This window comes from Danio rerio, chromosome 9 (genome assembly GCF_049306965.1).
Source record: "Danio rerio strain Tuebingen ecotype United States chromosome 9, GRCz12tu, whole genome shotgun sequence".
Classification (NCBI taxonomy): Eukaryota; Metazoa; Chordata; class Actinopteri; order Cypriniformes; family Danionidae; genus Danio; species Danio rerio.
Window position 1 is genome coordinate 27,436,744 of NC_133184.1, and position 15,467 is coordinate 27,452,210.

The 15,467-nt window shown below is 38.0% G+C and overlaps 1 protein-coding gene across 21 annotated transcripts in view; it reads left to right on the forward strand.

Moving 5' to 3' along the window:
• zeb2a (zinc finger E-box binding homeobox 2a) overlaps positions 1 to 15,467 on the forward strand; it is a 271,323-nt gene that overhangs the window by 242,963 nt on the left and 12,893 nt on the right. For 19 of the 21 annotated variants that reach the window (XM_073911414.1, XM_073911424.1, XM_073911411.1 and 16 more), the window contains one exon: positions 11,710 to 11,928. In XM_073911414.1, coding sequence (XP_073767515.1) covers positions 11,710 to 11,928 — 219 coding nt within the window. Of the gene's footprint in view, positions 1 to 7,722; positions 8,242 to 11,709; positions 11,929 to 15,467 lie in introns of those variants that run through there. The other 2 variants (XM_073911429.1, XM_073911428.1) reach the window with 2 other exon arrangements.

The following is a 15,467-nucleotide window of genomic DNA, read 5'->3' on the forward strand; positions in this document are numbered from 1 at the left end:
GGCATTTAGAATTAGGTTATATTTATAGATAGATATTTAATCTATTTAAACTGATTTTTAAAATTAATTAAATTATTGAAATTATAATATTTTTTAATTATTTAGAATTGTATATTAAATAAATGAGTCTAGATAACATACATTATTTAATTCATTTATATAAATTATATTAATTCTAAAGTAAAATATTTATTGTTTAATATTTATAGTTTAATATATAAAGTTTAATATTGTTGTAGTATTTTTTATTTAAAATGTTTTGTATAATATTTTTAATTATTTAGCTATTTTACCTTGTAAATTAAATTTCATCATGTAAATTAAATAATTTATTAAATAATTTATGCATTATTAAATATGCTCTTTAGATATTTTACAATTGTTTTTTATTTTACATGTATCAATATTTTAGTGATTTATACATACTTTAAATATTTTAATAGCTTTAAATAAATTATATTCATAATTTTTTTGTTGTATACACATATATTTACATGTGTTGAAATAATAATTGATGATAGTAATTGTGAAACAAACATAACTACTTGTTATACACTTTTTATACACTTATTTAACAACATACTTTAAATGCCAATTTGCACTTAACAGCTGCACATATAACGCTCTATATAGTAATATACCTGTACATACACTTGTCAATTTGCATTCACTTCTATTTTTTTAAATTTATTTATTATCTGTTTTTGATTCTGTCTCTTTAATTCTGTTACACTGTGGAAGCTCTGTCACAAAAACAAATTCCCCGTATGTGTGAACATACCTGGCAATAAAGCTCTGTCTGATTCTGATAGAGAAGAATTAAATCCTGCAGGACAACGGTGCTATATTAATTAATCATAAATACAAACACAACACTGGACATAAGGTGTTTTAATAAAAAAAAAAGAATATATAAATATTCAAACTTATCAATTTTATTTTATGTATGTTTCAATCTAATTTCACATTTATATTTGTGTCTATATCATTATACATGTAGCTATTTCTGTTTCTGCTTGCAAATTAATTTGGTGTTATTATATAAATCCCAAAGGCAATACAATACACTGATAACACTATTGTCACCATTGTGGATATTGTAGTTCATTCATCAGGCTCTCTATTTTGACAATACAGAAGGGCCAAATATGGGTCCCCGGTGGATCCCGTGGGTCAGTGACCTTTAAATGGTAGTTATGAGGAAAGGGCATGGAAAAGGTTCGAGGGAGGGCGGAGAATGACCACATAAAGGGTCGAATCCTTCCCTTGTGTGCTACCTGCTGGGGAAGCTATTCAGGTGACAGAACTCCTCACACAAGTGTGTATGTGTGTGTTAGGATGTGTGTACGGGAGGTGGGGGGGTGCTGAACAGATGTGTTTTACTCCCTCATTAACATCAGAAAGAGCTGCTCTGATTGAAGGTCCTGGACCAAGGGGGCTCTATTTCTCATTGGATGTGGACTGTCCCCATTCACTCACACACACACTCACTCACACTGACCTCTTTAAAAGGCTCCCACCTACACTGCCAGCTGGCAACTGGTGAGGTTTTTGCTGTGGTCTCCACAGTCCACACCGCAGATCCAAGCACATGAGCTCTCCGAACACCTCAATCGCACACACCCTTAAACATATGCTGGCAGACGCACACAGGCACGCACTGGCCACAAATGGACTTCCCAGTGTAACGTTTCCGCAGGGTCAAACGATCCATTTGAATCCATTTCGAAAGTATCTTTGAATGTGGAATAAGCTCTAGAGCAACCTAAATTCAAAACCAGTTTTTGAACTGAATACCTTTAAATCCCCGCTAACTGTTAGCTAGTTAAGAAGACGGCACCCACAATAATTCTTAAGCGGCGAGTCGCACGGCGATTCAGGTTTCGCCCGGCTCTTTTTCAAGTCAAAGGAATAAGGCTTACTGTAATCTGCACTGGCAGCGCCGTATGTTATTATCGTGTCCTAATTAATCTTACAGGAGGTGTAATTCAACTTCAGATTAGGCCCGCACCTCACACAGATTAATTAATGTCTCTAATCAGCAACAGCAAAATTAATTTTGCCCTGATTACGCACGTTTGAATTTGCATGTGCTTAAAGCCGGCTCTTTATTTCATTATGATATTGAGCGCAGATACTTGCACACACACACACACACACACACACACACACATGAAACAGGTTAGACTGTCGTAAATGGATATGCACACGTAGACACACAACTGGATGTGGGCATAATCTGTGTTATTCACTCGTGTTTTGGCACACACGGCACACGAGGCGCATGTACACACACGCTCGCGGCCGTAGCCAGGAGCTGTTTGCAGTAGAGTGTTATTGATGGGGCTGTGGGAGTGATGGAGGGAGAGAGGCTAAAAAACAACACAGCAGATGCGCTGACAGTTGTTCACAGGCAACCTTGTGCATGTTTAATACCACCCCAGCTGATCCTGGGCCTGCCGAACACAGCTTTCATCCAGCGTGCATGTGTGTTTGGCAAGACCATCTTTGCCCCTGCAGCAGCACATATGACCGGCCCGTGTATACCCAAAGATATGGGGAGGGAAATCGCGCTCAGCCACGCCAGAGGTGGATAAAATGGTGCAGCAGTGCATGGCCAGAGAGCAAGGAGCAGGCTGTTTAGGTGCGGTCGTGTTAGAGAAATATTTTAGGTGCAAAAAATGGTGTCAATGAATGCAAAACAGCTCACAGAGAAGTCACTTTTAACACACGCAGTTATTTTGTCTGCCAGCAAGTCCAACTTTAGGAAATCAAGAAATGATGGATCTGGATGGAGAAATGGTTCACTCTTACTTCACAGAATTCTCAGTCCCCTGTTTTTTGAAACATCTGTATTTTATTCCCAAAATGTTGCAAAACAATGTCCAGGTGTACATAGACCAGGTATATAATGTTTGCATGTTCTTGTAGCGTTCAAAGTACAGTCAACTGCATGAGTGCAGACAAGCATTATTTTGTTATGGACAGTTCATGTCGACAGAAAAACACAGAGACATCACTAGGGCCAGACGGAATCTGCGGATTTCTGCTGAGTTATTTCGGGAGTATTATAACTAACACCTTAATATGTGAAAAAAATATGTATCTTTTTAACTTTTAATGAATTTTAAAATGCAAATCCAATTCGATTGACTTTTTTTGGTAAACAAATCAAGTCTTTCATGTAAGATATTTACTAAAAGACAGAAAATATTACTTTACAAACTGCATTGTACATAAATCATTTTCATATTAGCCAACAATATTACTATAATTAATTTAAAAACTGAAAAAAATATAGATTTACACACATTTACTCAAGTAAATAAAATGAATTAATGATGGGCTAAAAATCTGGAAATCTGCGAAAAAATCTGCGGAATTCTGCGCGCACAGATTCCGTGTGGGCCTAGACATCACATATACATTCAGCGAACGGGCCTTTACTCAACATGAATGGCTGAAGTAGACTTTGGGATTGAAATTACATTCACAGAAATTAGAAAGTCCTAATATCAATGTATGAGGTCCAGATGTCAAAATTTGGACCAATTATGAATCCCCATTGGGAAATGTTGTACACTTACACAAAATTATTGATCTCCTGGATTCCTATTGAACTGAATATTGAAAATATTGAATTTCATTCTCCCAAAACAATCACAAAAAAATGCTGAACTAAGGTCATTGTGACCACAACTTTAGACTTGGGTTAACCTTTCTGGACTAACCAATGATCTATCAATAAATAAATCACGTTCCAATCTACAGAATAAGAGGGATTTTTAGAGAATTGTTAAAAACGAATGGTTTCCCATGCAGGCAGCATTTGTGAAAGTACAATTAGCAGTCATATGCTGTGAACACTTGCCAAGACACACTGAAAAACGTCCAAAACAGAGAAGTTTTTAGTAGAAAACTGGAAATCAAACCATGCAACGCTCAATTCTCTGAGGATTTCTTATGATAAGGTAGAGATATTTCATCCTTGTGGTGCCAATGAAAGAGTGCTTTTTCTTCCTGTCAATTGAAGCTCGCCATAAAATGGTGGAGGGCAGACGAAGGAAGTGTGGGAAGGTTGTGGGCAGGATGGATGGCTAGATAGATAGTTAGATAGATAGGGCCACTCCTTACATGAATATTTCATTAGCAACCTGTCTGCTGGTCTGGAGCCTTCATTTAAAGCCCCCCTTTGAGGTCTTATTTTTTGCTCCATCTGGACCTGTTAGCTTTCAGAAACCCAACAAGCACCTCTGGCAATGCCACTAAGGATTCTTAGCAGAGCCCAAGCTGTTTCCTTTTAGTTTCGCCTTTTGTCTGATAGTAAACAGGTATTTGAGAAAGATCATTGCGTTCCATTAAATCAGCCTTAAATAAAAGTAACCAAAGGACTGGAATCAATTTTTCTCAAGTGGAGTTGTTGGAAGTAGTTTCAGACAATGCAGTACATCTTATATTGATGGAGTATGGAGATTTCTATTTGAATTTACCTCAGTAATATGTGTTGTAAAGTCATAATTCACCAAAATATCCTCATTACGGATCCTTTTCTCAAGCTTGTTGTAACACGTTTAATGATCATCAGCATATTAAATCCTTCAAAGTTTTTAATACTTTATATAAAAAAAAACTATGAACATTTATATTTATTTATGTACGCAGTAAATAATCTTTGCTTCAAATGACAAAAAACAAATTACCGCTTGTGTGAGACGTTTCTAATGCAGCGCCTATGGGACAGGACAGCAAATTTGATGGTATTCTCTGCTCTGGCTGCCGTCATCAGTCTCACACAATTTCTTTCCTTTTTCTCAAAGTCTTGATAACACCATTGTGGAGTTTTTCTTTCATTATTTGAGCAAATAAAAAAAAATTATTGTATTGTCCCAACTATGACGACTTCCGCTACTGACAAATGTGAAAAGGGTCTATTGACGCACTCTCATGCTGGTCAAAATCTGTATTTTCTTTGGTGGAACATACAAGATATTTAGAAAATTGTGTGTGCTTTTTTCAGTGGTAACTAAAACTGTTAACTAGGCTACCAGCATTCTGCAAAATTCCTTCTTTTGTATTTCACAGAAAATTCATACAGGTGGCGAACATCATGAGAGTAATCAAATAATCATTTACATGTCATTTATTGAGAGAGCTAAATCTTAAAATGTTAAAAACATTGTTGTTTTGTTGTCTCACTAAAGAATAAAAGGGTTTACCTTAATAACAATAATAAAAAAAAAAAACTTATGTTTGAAAAAAAGGAGATTTTTTTTATAAAGGTGCCTCATTGGTTTCTCTCTGAGAGAGAACCTGGTGTTGTTTTGCTTGTGAAACTGTTTGAACAGCTAGTGACCGACGGGCCAATCGCATGCTGAGAGCCACCGAGCATCTGCCGGGAGATTTGCATATTAATTGACCCATATTAACTTCCAAAAAAATTGATAGACTCCAAACTCAGCCAACAAATTCATCTGCCCGTGTTTCTAAGCCCTCACCTGCCGATTTTATGGTAGAGTATCGCTCTACAAAGACGTCGTGCTCAAAGGGAAGAAAACCTAAAATTGCAGGTTTTGTTAGCGTGTGTAATTTGCGTCGTCTTCTTTTCAGCTCTCTCACCCTGAGGCGGTTTGGGCTTTTTGTGGTTGTTCTTTTCTCCCAGAGTGCAACCTGACTGATAGTTCGCCTGAGATAGAGGTTGACTTCTTTATCTTCCTCGGCACAGCATATTGTGCTCTCTTCTCCTCTCCTCCTGTCTTTTCTCCTCCTCAGGGTAGCCCAGTGAGCTATTGTGTGTCTCCAGCCTTGCACACACACACACACACGCACACACAGGCACTCTGAGGCTGGTAGAGGCCCAGAACAGTTGTCGAGAGAGAGAGGGGTAACATGTGCATGGGGTGGGCACAGATGGTGGGTCTGCGTGGGGGAGGAAGGGGGAAAGGTGGGCCGTCTGGCGGCATGAGCAAGCCTCAGAGAGCTCCCTCTCTCTCTTTCTCTCGCTTCCTCTCCTCCCCTTCTCTCCTTCTTGCCTGTTGCGTTGGGTCCTATAGTAGACAAATGGGAGTTTAATTCAATTAGGGCCAGGCTACTGTTGCCGCTTCACGGCAGGGTCTGTGGAGCACCGCCACCCATTTACAGATGGGTGCACACTAGATAAGTGCGCGCACACACACACGCAGTCTCTCCCGCTCTCCTTTTTTCACACTCGGAAATATTGGCAAGTACTGAAATACTTAAATACAAGGAAAACAAAGCCCACCACAGTACACACACACACACACTCACACACACCCTCTCCAGGTTTGCAGTAATGGTTCACGCATAGCTGAGTTTTCACTGAGGATCACGGCGGCACAAAAGCGGCCCCTCTCTTCCTGGGCCCTTTGTTCCCCTAGCACCAGTGTGACCTCTCCGGCTGCCCGGCCTTAAAACAAACACGGAGAGCCTTCTCTCCCATCACACGCACCGTAAACAAGAGCACTTTCACCAGCCGTTATCTACATGCTAGCCACACAAGAAAAAAATAGACTCCATCCAGACACTATCTGTGAGGTTCAAGGCCTTCGCTAATGTAAACAGCCTTGAATGGGAGTCACTTATTCGTTGTTGAAAAGTGTGCAGTCATGTACAGAAGTGAGTTTAAAGACGCTGTAGTCATTGGGAGTGTTTTGGAGTGCTTTAGGTCCATGTGTCTTTGCTTTGAAGTAATTTAGAAGCTGGAGTATGCCTCTATTTTCATCTTTAATTTTCTTTTTCTTATTTATTTTGTTAAAAATATAAACAAATTATTCTAAAATATAGACAATTTCAATGTGGTCCTGTCATTAGCCCATGAATATTTCCTGCTTGTTGTCAAACTATTTCATATCTATAACAAGAAGTGATTCAATCATAACTCTCAGAAGCTATGGAAAGTTTAAATGTAAAACAGGAAACTTGTCAGGACCAGGTTATTGTTTATATTCCTCAAAATGTTCCATACAAAGAATTCTGAAATATAAACTAAGAACTCTGAAAAATAAACAAAATTCAAATATTTAAACAGAATTATTATAATTTTTTAAAATATTTTATGAAATATTTTTAAGGAATGTCTTTGTGTTTTTCAGTAGGCAAAAGTTGCACTTGTCAAATTAGCCTGTTTTTTATAGACTACTTCAGTTTTATTATTTAGACATAAAATTTGTCAAAATATATGGCAAATTATTAAATTCAACAAGTGAAAAAAGTTGTACATGGCAAATTCAACAGGTGAACATCATAAAATTTCCTTTTCAGTCTGTAGAAGTAGGAAGACAGAATACCACTCTTGCCAAATTATTTTAAGTTGTAGACTTATACTTTAGACTTAAAACTTCATACATGACATATTTTCAACTCAAACTGCATCATTTCTCCTGAATTAAAAAAAACAACATTATTCAAGATTGAATCAAACTGCTTGTTCATTCCATACTTTACCTTTCAGCTCTTTTTTGAAATGCGAACCAGGTAAAAGTTTCCCTCCCTCATCCTTTTTTTTGCGCATGAATGAAAGATGGCTGATTTGATTTACATGGATCATTTCCAGGCTATAGCCACTAGGCAGCGACCTTTTTTCAACTGTTTGAAGCCTTACCTAGTCGCCCCCTCCCCCACTGCTCACTCAGGTGATGCGCACAGGAGAGAGAGAGAGGGAGAGAACAGAGCAGTTATTTTCCACCGTCTGTTCCGCCGGGTTTCATTACCGTGCCAGAGAGGCACCTGAGAGAGACCTGCGGCAGGCTGATTCGCACATATGGATGTGGAATACGCACTCACCTTTCTGTTTCATCCGCTAGGAAAGGAGATGAAAGGAAGGGGGAAAAGACGAAAAGGAGATAGCAGATTACCTGTGAACAGGGAATGCGAAAAAAGGTGTGCGAGCCAGCGGAGGTGTCGTAGACTCCAGATGGATACGATTGTTGAGCTCTTCGTGTTTGAACCAACTGTGCTTGAATCATCTTGCACCACGTACCAGTGAAATGTCTCCAATGGACAGTGTGGCTTTGCAGGTGTGTCTGCAGTTTTCCCCCGAGCGCTGGGAACACACTCCGCATGTGAGATGAGAGGATTGTAAGAGATTGTGACAGAGCACACACATACCTGTCTAAACAGCTAAACTGCTCAGAAGATCATGCGTGCATGTGTGTGTATTCGTGTACAACTCCAGGCTATGGAATGTGTGAAGCTCTTCCAGTTTGTGGAGAGACTCTTCACAAGGTATTGTTTCCGTAATAATGTTAAATGTTTGTTTAGTTATGTATTTGGCTTTTATATAGCTGGGTTCTTGGTAAGGATGACTTTCAGGAGCATCTTGAAATGCTCAAAGGACATCTTGAAGAGCGATAGGTGGGGTTGATTGAGAATATGAAACAGCAGAGAGAGAGAAGGGAGAAGTCAGGGCGAGTGAGAGAGTGAGGAGAGGTGGCCTCTTTGTCTCTAGGGTGAGCACAATGGACCGTTCACTGCAGGAATTATACGGCAGGACAGCTGCTGGAGTGACACACTAAAATGGCAGCCAATCGAATTAGAATGGGGGCATATCTACTCGGAGAAAACACATTTGATTGGTAGATCCCAAATAAAGTTACATGTATTTGTATGTTAAAAAGCATTGGTATTGGTAAGTTTATTAGTTTGAAACTATTCAGAAAGTTTCCGCAGGAGTCTACTTCTAATCTGGACTGATTTAGTTATAGGGTCAAAGATGAGACATGTTTTGGGGTTGGTATTAATTAAAGTGTATAAAAGTTATAGTATTTTATATATGTAATGCAAGTTTAATGCACTTTATTGTTTCCAATAACTTGAAAACGAGTTCAGTTGTCATTCAGCGTAACAGAAATGTAACTATGTCAAATTAAACATACTTATCCTAACATGATTTGAAGTGATTTTTTAAGTAAATTGATGGATAAATTGACAACCTATAAAAATATTTTAAAGTATTTTAAAAAACTAATTGACTTGTTTTATTTTAATACAAAAATATTGAACATTTTATAAATAAAATAACTTAAATAATTAAAAAACTTAAAATCTAAGTTACAATTGCAAATGAATAACAGATAGATTATAAGTGTTCTGAAAATGCTAGACATATTTAATAATTACAAAGATTTTATATATATATATATATATATATATATATATATATATATATATATATATATATATATATATATATATATATATATATATATATATATATATAAATTCAAACTTGATATGGCTAGTGCTTTTTCACCTTTTAGTTTATTGTGACTTTTTACTCCCACACAAACAGTGCCGATTGCCAAACAATATCTCGGTCACATCTGTCAGACCCATGTGACCTTAGAGGGAAATCGTTTGATGGATTGCTTTGAGTGCCCATCTCACAAACACAGACACACACACACACACACACACACACACACACACACACACACATGCTCTCAAAAGCAAAGTATCTGCCCGTCAGAAGTCAAATCATGCCTGTTCCTTTTTCCAAAATGGTTTTCAAACCTCAGCATTTTCCATTTCTATTTGTGTTGTGCGAGAATCTATGCAATTACAGTAAAATTAGAACATGCTTTCAGAACAAAACCATACTGACTTTCTGTACGAAAACAATCTGAAGCATCCACTCAAGTATTCAAGCTATGTCATTAGGAATGTGGATGGCTAGCATATGCAAGAACAGTAAAATGTAATGTGAAGACTTTAGTGTTTTGTGTGGGCTTAAAGTCAAACCACTCAGCAGTTCACTATTATTAATATTCAGCTCTGACCTCTGCATTCATCCTCTTGATTCTTTTCCCAGTCCTCCCACTTCTTTCTTTTTCTCCAGAACACTCCCACCATTCAAACTGTGAATGATTAGCCGCAGCTTTTTAGCTCTGGGACCCAAATTCAGGGCTGCTTTCTTTTTTTTTTTGCACGGTACCTGAGCAAGACGTTGTGAAGTGCACTTACCGCTGGCTTAAAGACCAAGGAATTAATGGCTGTGTGTGAGCGTAAGGACGAGACTTTGAGTGAACAGAGCAGGCGAGATAAAGTTGCTTTACGTCCAAGGTATACTCGGACCACACAAAGAGCCTCTCATGTCTTACTTTCAACCACTCCCTTTATGTCTCTCTTTTGCTTTCTCTCACTCGCCTTCTCCTTTTCACTGAAGGAGGGGGTTCTTCACCCTCGGCCTGAAGTCGCTCCTAAATAATCCCGCTGGTCACACCTCTTAGTTAGAAAGCTTTTTGTCCCACGCCCCTCACCCCCACCATACCACCTCACCCCACTCTTTGGTATTCAGCCCGGGTCAGTGCATTTCGACCATCCCTTGTACCCGAGATGGTTCCCCTTTTAATTTGCACCTGTTGCGCAGTTGTCCGGGGGAGCAAATGCAGCCCCACGGATCAGACAAAGATCATATTATGATCAGATACGTGCGGCTAATCTTCACGTCCTCTGGCGAACGCCGCCAAAGGGAAGCGCTCAGCCTTTTTTGCATGGGAACCTGTGAAAAAAAGACGTCATTGGCATTTTTTAAAGTGAATGGGGCTCCTAGGGAGAGATTAGGAGTAGTTAAGGTACGGAGGAGGGAATGGAGCGTTCTGCTGCCCGGCCAAGTCCATTTGACGCCAACGAACTGGGAAATAGAGCACGGATGGAAGAGAAAGTTTGTTGTTTTTCAAAACTCTGTGTTCAGAAGAGGGAGAAAATTGTCCCGAAATCAGCAATTAGGCTTTTTAATCTAACCATTAGAGAAACTTCCCACTAGTTCTCACTGCTTTGGCAGTGTGCCTCTGAGATAAGGTGCTCGCGGAGCCTGGGGAGATGTATGCTGTATTAGGCAAGGGAAGAACTGCAAATGAACCTGAACGTTAAACTGCTGTTCCCATGATGTAAGCTTCATAGTTTATTAGGCCTTCAGCACCTCTCACCCCCAGAGTTGTGCAGGTTTTTACATTTTTTTATCTTGCTCTGTTGTTTTATACCTACACTCATATATATATATATATATATATATATATATATATATATATATATATATATATATATATATATATATATTCATTCATTTTGTTTTCGGCTTAGTCCCTTTATTAATCCGGGGTCACCACAGCGGAATGAACCGCCAACTTATCCAGCACGTTTTTTTTAAAAGTTAACAGTCTAAATGTAGCCATATAGCTGTTACATTACACAATATATGTTACACTAAATGAAAAGTGATGACTGCAACTCTGCACGAGAAGTTTGGCCAACTGAGCCTGTTTTCTCTTGAGTTTTTTTTTTGTTGTTTCTGTCAATTGGTGAATTTTTGTTCCTTGTCACTGTCTCCACTGGCTTGCTTGGTTTGGGACTTGTGGAGCTGAGCATCGATGAATTTGCTCTTCATTGTTTGGACTTTCAGCAGTGAAATTTAAACCACGCTGAACTGAACTGAACTGAACTGAACTTCAACTCTGAAAACTGGACTGACAAAGTTTCAATTCACTAGAACTTCTATGTTAAGCTGCTTTGACAATCAACATTGTAAAAGACCTATAGAAATAAACATATATTGAATGGATTAGCACATTATATCTAACATATTATCTTAATTTGCAGAAAGACATAGTGCAAACACTCTTTAAGACTGCACAAAACTCTCTTGAGATGTGGGTAAATCTGAATAATAACACCTAGCCTCTGTTCTGTCCTCAGTGCTGAGCTATGAAAACGTGGTGGATGCCGGTTCAGGGTCCGACGATGAGGACAGACTGCTGGGATCTGAGGGTGAAGGCAGTCCAGCAGGTGTCCCGAGTCTGGAGGCTTCACCCCGGGTAGCCCATGCCCTGCTCTCCTGCCGGGGTGACGAAGAAAATGAAAGCCAGGATGGGGCAGGAGCCCATGTTTGGCGCCACGGGGAGCTGAATGGTTCAGGTAAGAGTTAGAAATGAGAATATCAGACTGAACTGTTGTATAAAGTTTTTTTTTAGTCCAATCAAACTTGGATTTTTTTACTATGACCAAGACAGAGCAGCTTTATTTACCAGGCCAACACCTAGCAGCTGTTTGGCATTTTTGATGTAATGGCAACTTTTAGAGCATTAGCTCACTTTTCTACTTTGGTTTCCTACTTTTGTCACAAAGTAGGTTACACCTAATCTTCTGTGCCTCATCTCGGCCCCCACACCCCTTTCTTTCTGGATTCGTTTTGACTCACCCACCCAAAACCAAAAGCGATCTAGATCACGGACAAGACCCAAGCTAGTGAGGCTTTAAAGACAAATTTTCTTAATTAGGATCGCAGAGCTATCATTTAGCATGAGCCTGCCCTGCTGACGACTCATTAAAAGCCTTAAATGAAATTTTTAGCATTATGATGGCCATTTACATACATAATAGGCCCACAATTCCCTGGGCCTGGCTGACAGTTACAGAGTGAAGGGAGAACTCATGCGAGTCGCCCGGTTTGAAAAAAAATATAAAAAAACTGAACGGAAAAAAACCCCGACCCCCAGCAATCAGTCTCGGCTAATGACTAAAGCATATGCATCACTTAACTTCAGAGAGTGTCACAGTCGCAGGGTCTTCAGGGACGTGTCATTCGCTTGAACAGTGTTTTGTTTAGTTGATGTTCACACCATGATATGCTAGATTAATGAATGTCATCGGAGTTTATTTGAAGGCCACGCCTTTGGCAGCATTGTGTTATTTTGTCTTTATGATTAAATATGAAGGCATCAGTGCGCTAGCTGGAGAAAAGTGCACTGTGGTATTTTCTGGTAAATGTAGCATCTTAAAGGAGGTTACAATGAATCATCTTGTGTGGTGCTTCCTCTTTTCACCAGTGCTCTGTGGTTGCTAGAGAAGATGCACCTCAGATCTTCTATATATGCTTTGACAGTGGGGTTTAACATACCGTTAGTTGTCTGCTTCATTTTTCATGAAGAAAAACTGTGTTATCAGAGGTGCAGCACAAATGGTGCAAATGGTGCTAAAAACAAGTCAGTAATCTTATTATTGAAAACCACCTATGTGCTTAATATTTTTTGTAAAGACAGAAGTATTTTTTCTTTACTTGATTCAAAGTAAAAAAGTGAGTTATTTGAAAAAATATATTTTTGTTACATTAAAATATATTGAATATTATTATTTTGATTTATTTAATGTGTCCTTTGTCGTTTCTTTCCAATAAACAGCTAAATTCAGAATTATTAGCCCACCTGAATTATTAGTCTACCCGTTTATTTTCCCCCATTTTCTGTTTAACAAAGATTTTAAAGATTTTTTCAACACATTTCTAAACATAATAGTTTTAATAACTCATCTCTAATAACTGATTTATTTGATCTTTGCCATCATGACAGTTAATAACATTTTACTAGATATTTTTTAAGACACTTCTATACAGCTTAAAGTGACATTTAAAGGCTTAACTAGGTTAACTAGGTTAACTGGGCAGGTTATGGTAATTAGGCAGGTTATTGTACATTGATAGTTTGTTCTGTAGAAGACAAAAAAAAAAAAAAAAAAAATATATATATATATATATATATATATATATATATATATATATATATATATATATATATATATATATATAGCTTAAAGGGGCTAATAATTTTGACCTTAAAATGGTGTTTAAAAAATGAAAAGCAGCTTTTATTTCAGCCAAAATAAAACAAATAAGACTTTCTCCAGAAGAAAAAAAATATTATCAGACATACTGTGAAAATTTACTTGCTCTGTTAATTACCATTTGGGAAATGTTTAAAAAAAAATGGGGTGCTAATAATTCTTTTTAACACATTATTTTAACACAATAAATCAGTATCCAAATAAAATAAAATGTAATATAATTTTACTGTATTTTTACACCATAACTTCAATAAATACATTCAAAGTGGTCTTTTATGTATGTTAATTTGTTTATCTTTATATCACCGTCAACACTTGCATCTCTAGCATCTGCAAGCATACTTATAAGCCTATGTAAAAATAGTTTGACCACTACAACAAAGCATCCTTTTGCACTAAATAAGATATCTGGAACTCCTCTTGTGATTCGGTGGTTAAATTCACACCATTACCTCAAGGGACCTGCAGATACCACAAGCAGAACTGAGACTCTAATGTAGTTGCCATTTTGTCACTTGAGGAAACTGTACTTTACTGTCCTTCGAAGACAACACATTGATTTACTCGAAATGAATCTCTGATTCCACCAATTGTCTTCTTCAAGTCCACATTCAGCATCCAGTCCTTAATATGACCTTAAAATATCCCCGCGCTAATTCCGCTAATCGCTAGCCCTCCCAAAGAACTTTTTAAGCCAATGTACCTCAAAGGAAAGCACAATGCTGTAAACTCGGGAGAATTTCACTGGCTTCAGGCCCTTGCACTTTTATCTGCGCGGCGCAGGAGGAGACAGTTTCATCAGGAAGGGCTTTCGCGAAGGCAAGCCCCGTATTATTAGCAAATGCCTTGTTTCGTAAAACTTTGTTCAATGAAAGGCGTCCAAGTCTAATAAAGCTTTTGATGCTCAAAACGTCCCTTCCAGAAGCAATGCTCTCACAATGGTTTCTCTGCTTTGAAAGACGTCTCTTAAATGTGGTGAAAAGTGAGAGAATTTGACAACTTTCAGAAGCTCTCTGGGTTGCCGTGCTTAGATAATGAGGAAGGAAGTACAAGGCAGTTTTGAAATTAAACAGTCCTAATGCCACGAAGGCGAACGAGTGCGTGTGTGTCAGGAGTCTGGAGTACCCTTGTTTTCTCCCTGCGTTGTGGTGTAAGAGGTGCTGTATATCCTGCTTTTGTGGGGGAAGCTTATGATACTTGTGACTGCCGGTACGAGGTCACATGAGGGGGAGGAGGAGGAACAAACACAATAGGAGCAGTATATGAGCAAACTCCTCTCAGACCACCCTCCTCTCCTCCCTAAATACCTTGACATGATTTCTTAAGCCCCGCTAGCAGAGAAGCGTATCACTCTCTGAGCTGCTGTCAGCACGTTTTGAGCTATAATTCGTCCTATCATAGGATGTTCTTTAGCATTGTGAATTCGCTTTTATCATTCAAAGTGCTGTCATATTCAATTACACCTTCTGCACACTGTTACATGGATCTAATAAAGTTGGGTAGGGCATGTATTGAATTTATTATTATTTTCTTTTTGATTGAATGGGAGTGTAAAATCTACTTTTTTCTTTGTTACGTAAATATATCCTTACTATTTATTTTGATTCATTTAATGGGGCCTTTGAGAATAAAAGCTAATGTTATTGAACATATACAGTGCTCAGCATAATTGAGCACACCCCATTTTGAAAATGAATATTTTTATCCATTTTGAGGTGAATATAGGCAATGTGTTTTAATAAAATAATATTTTAGTTATATTTTAAAGATAAAAGAATTAAATTCAAGCAGAATACTGCAAAAACAATTTACAACCTACAAAATTTCAACAAAAAAAT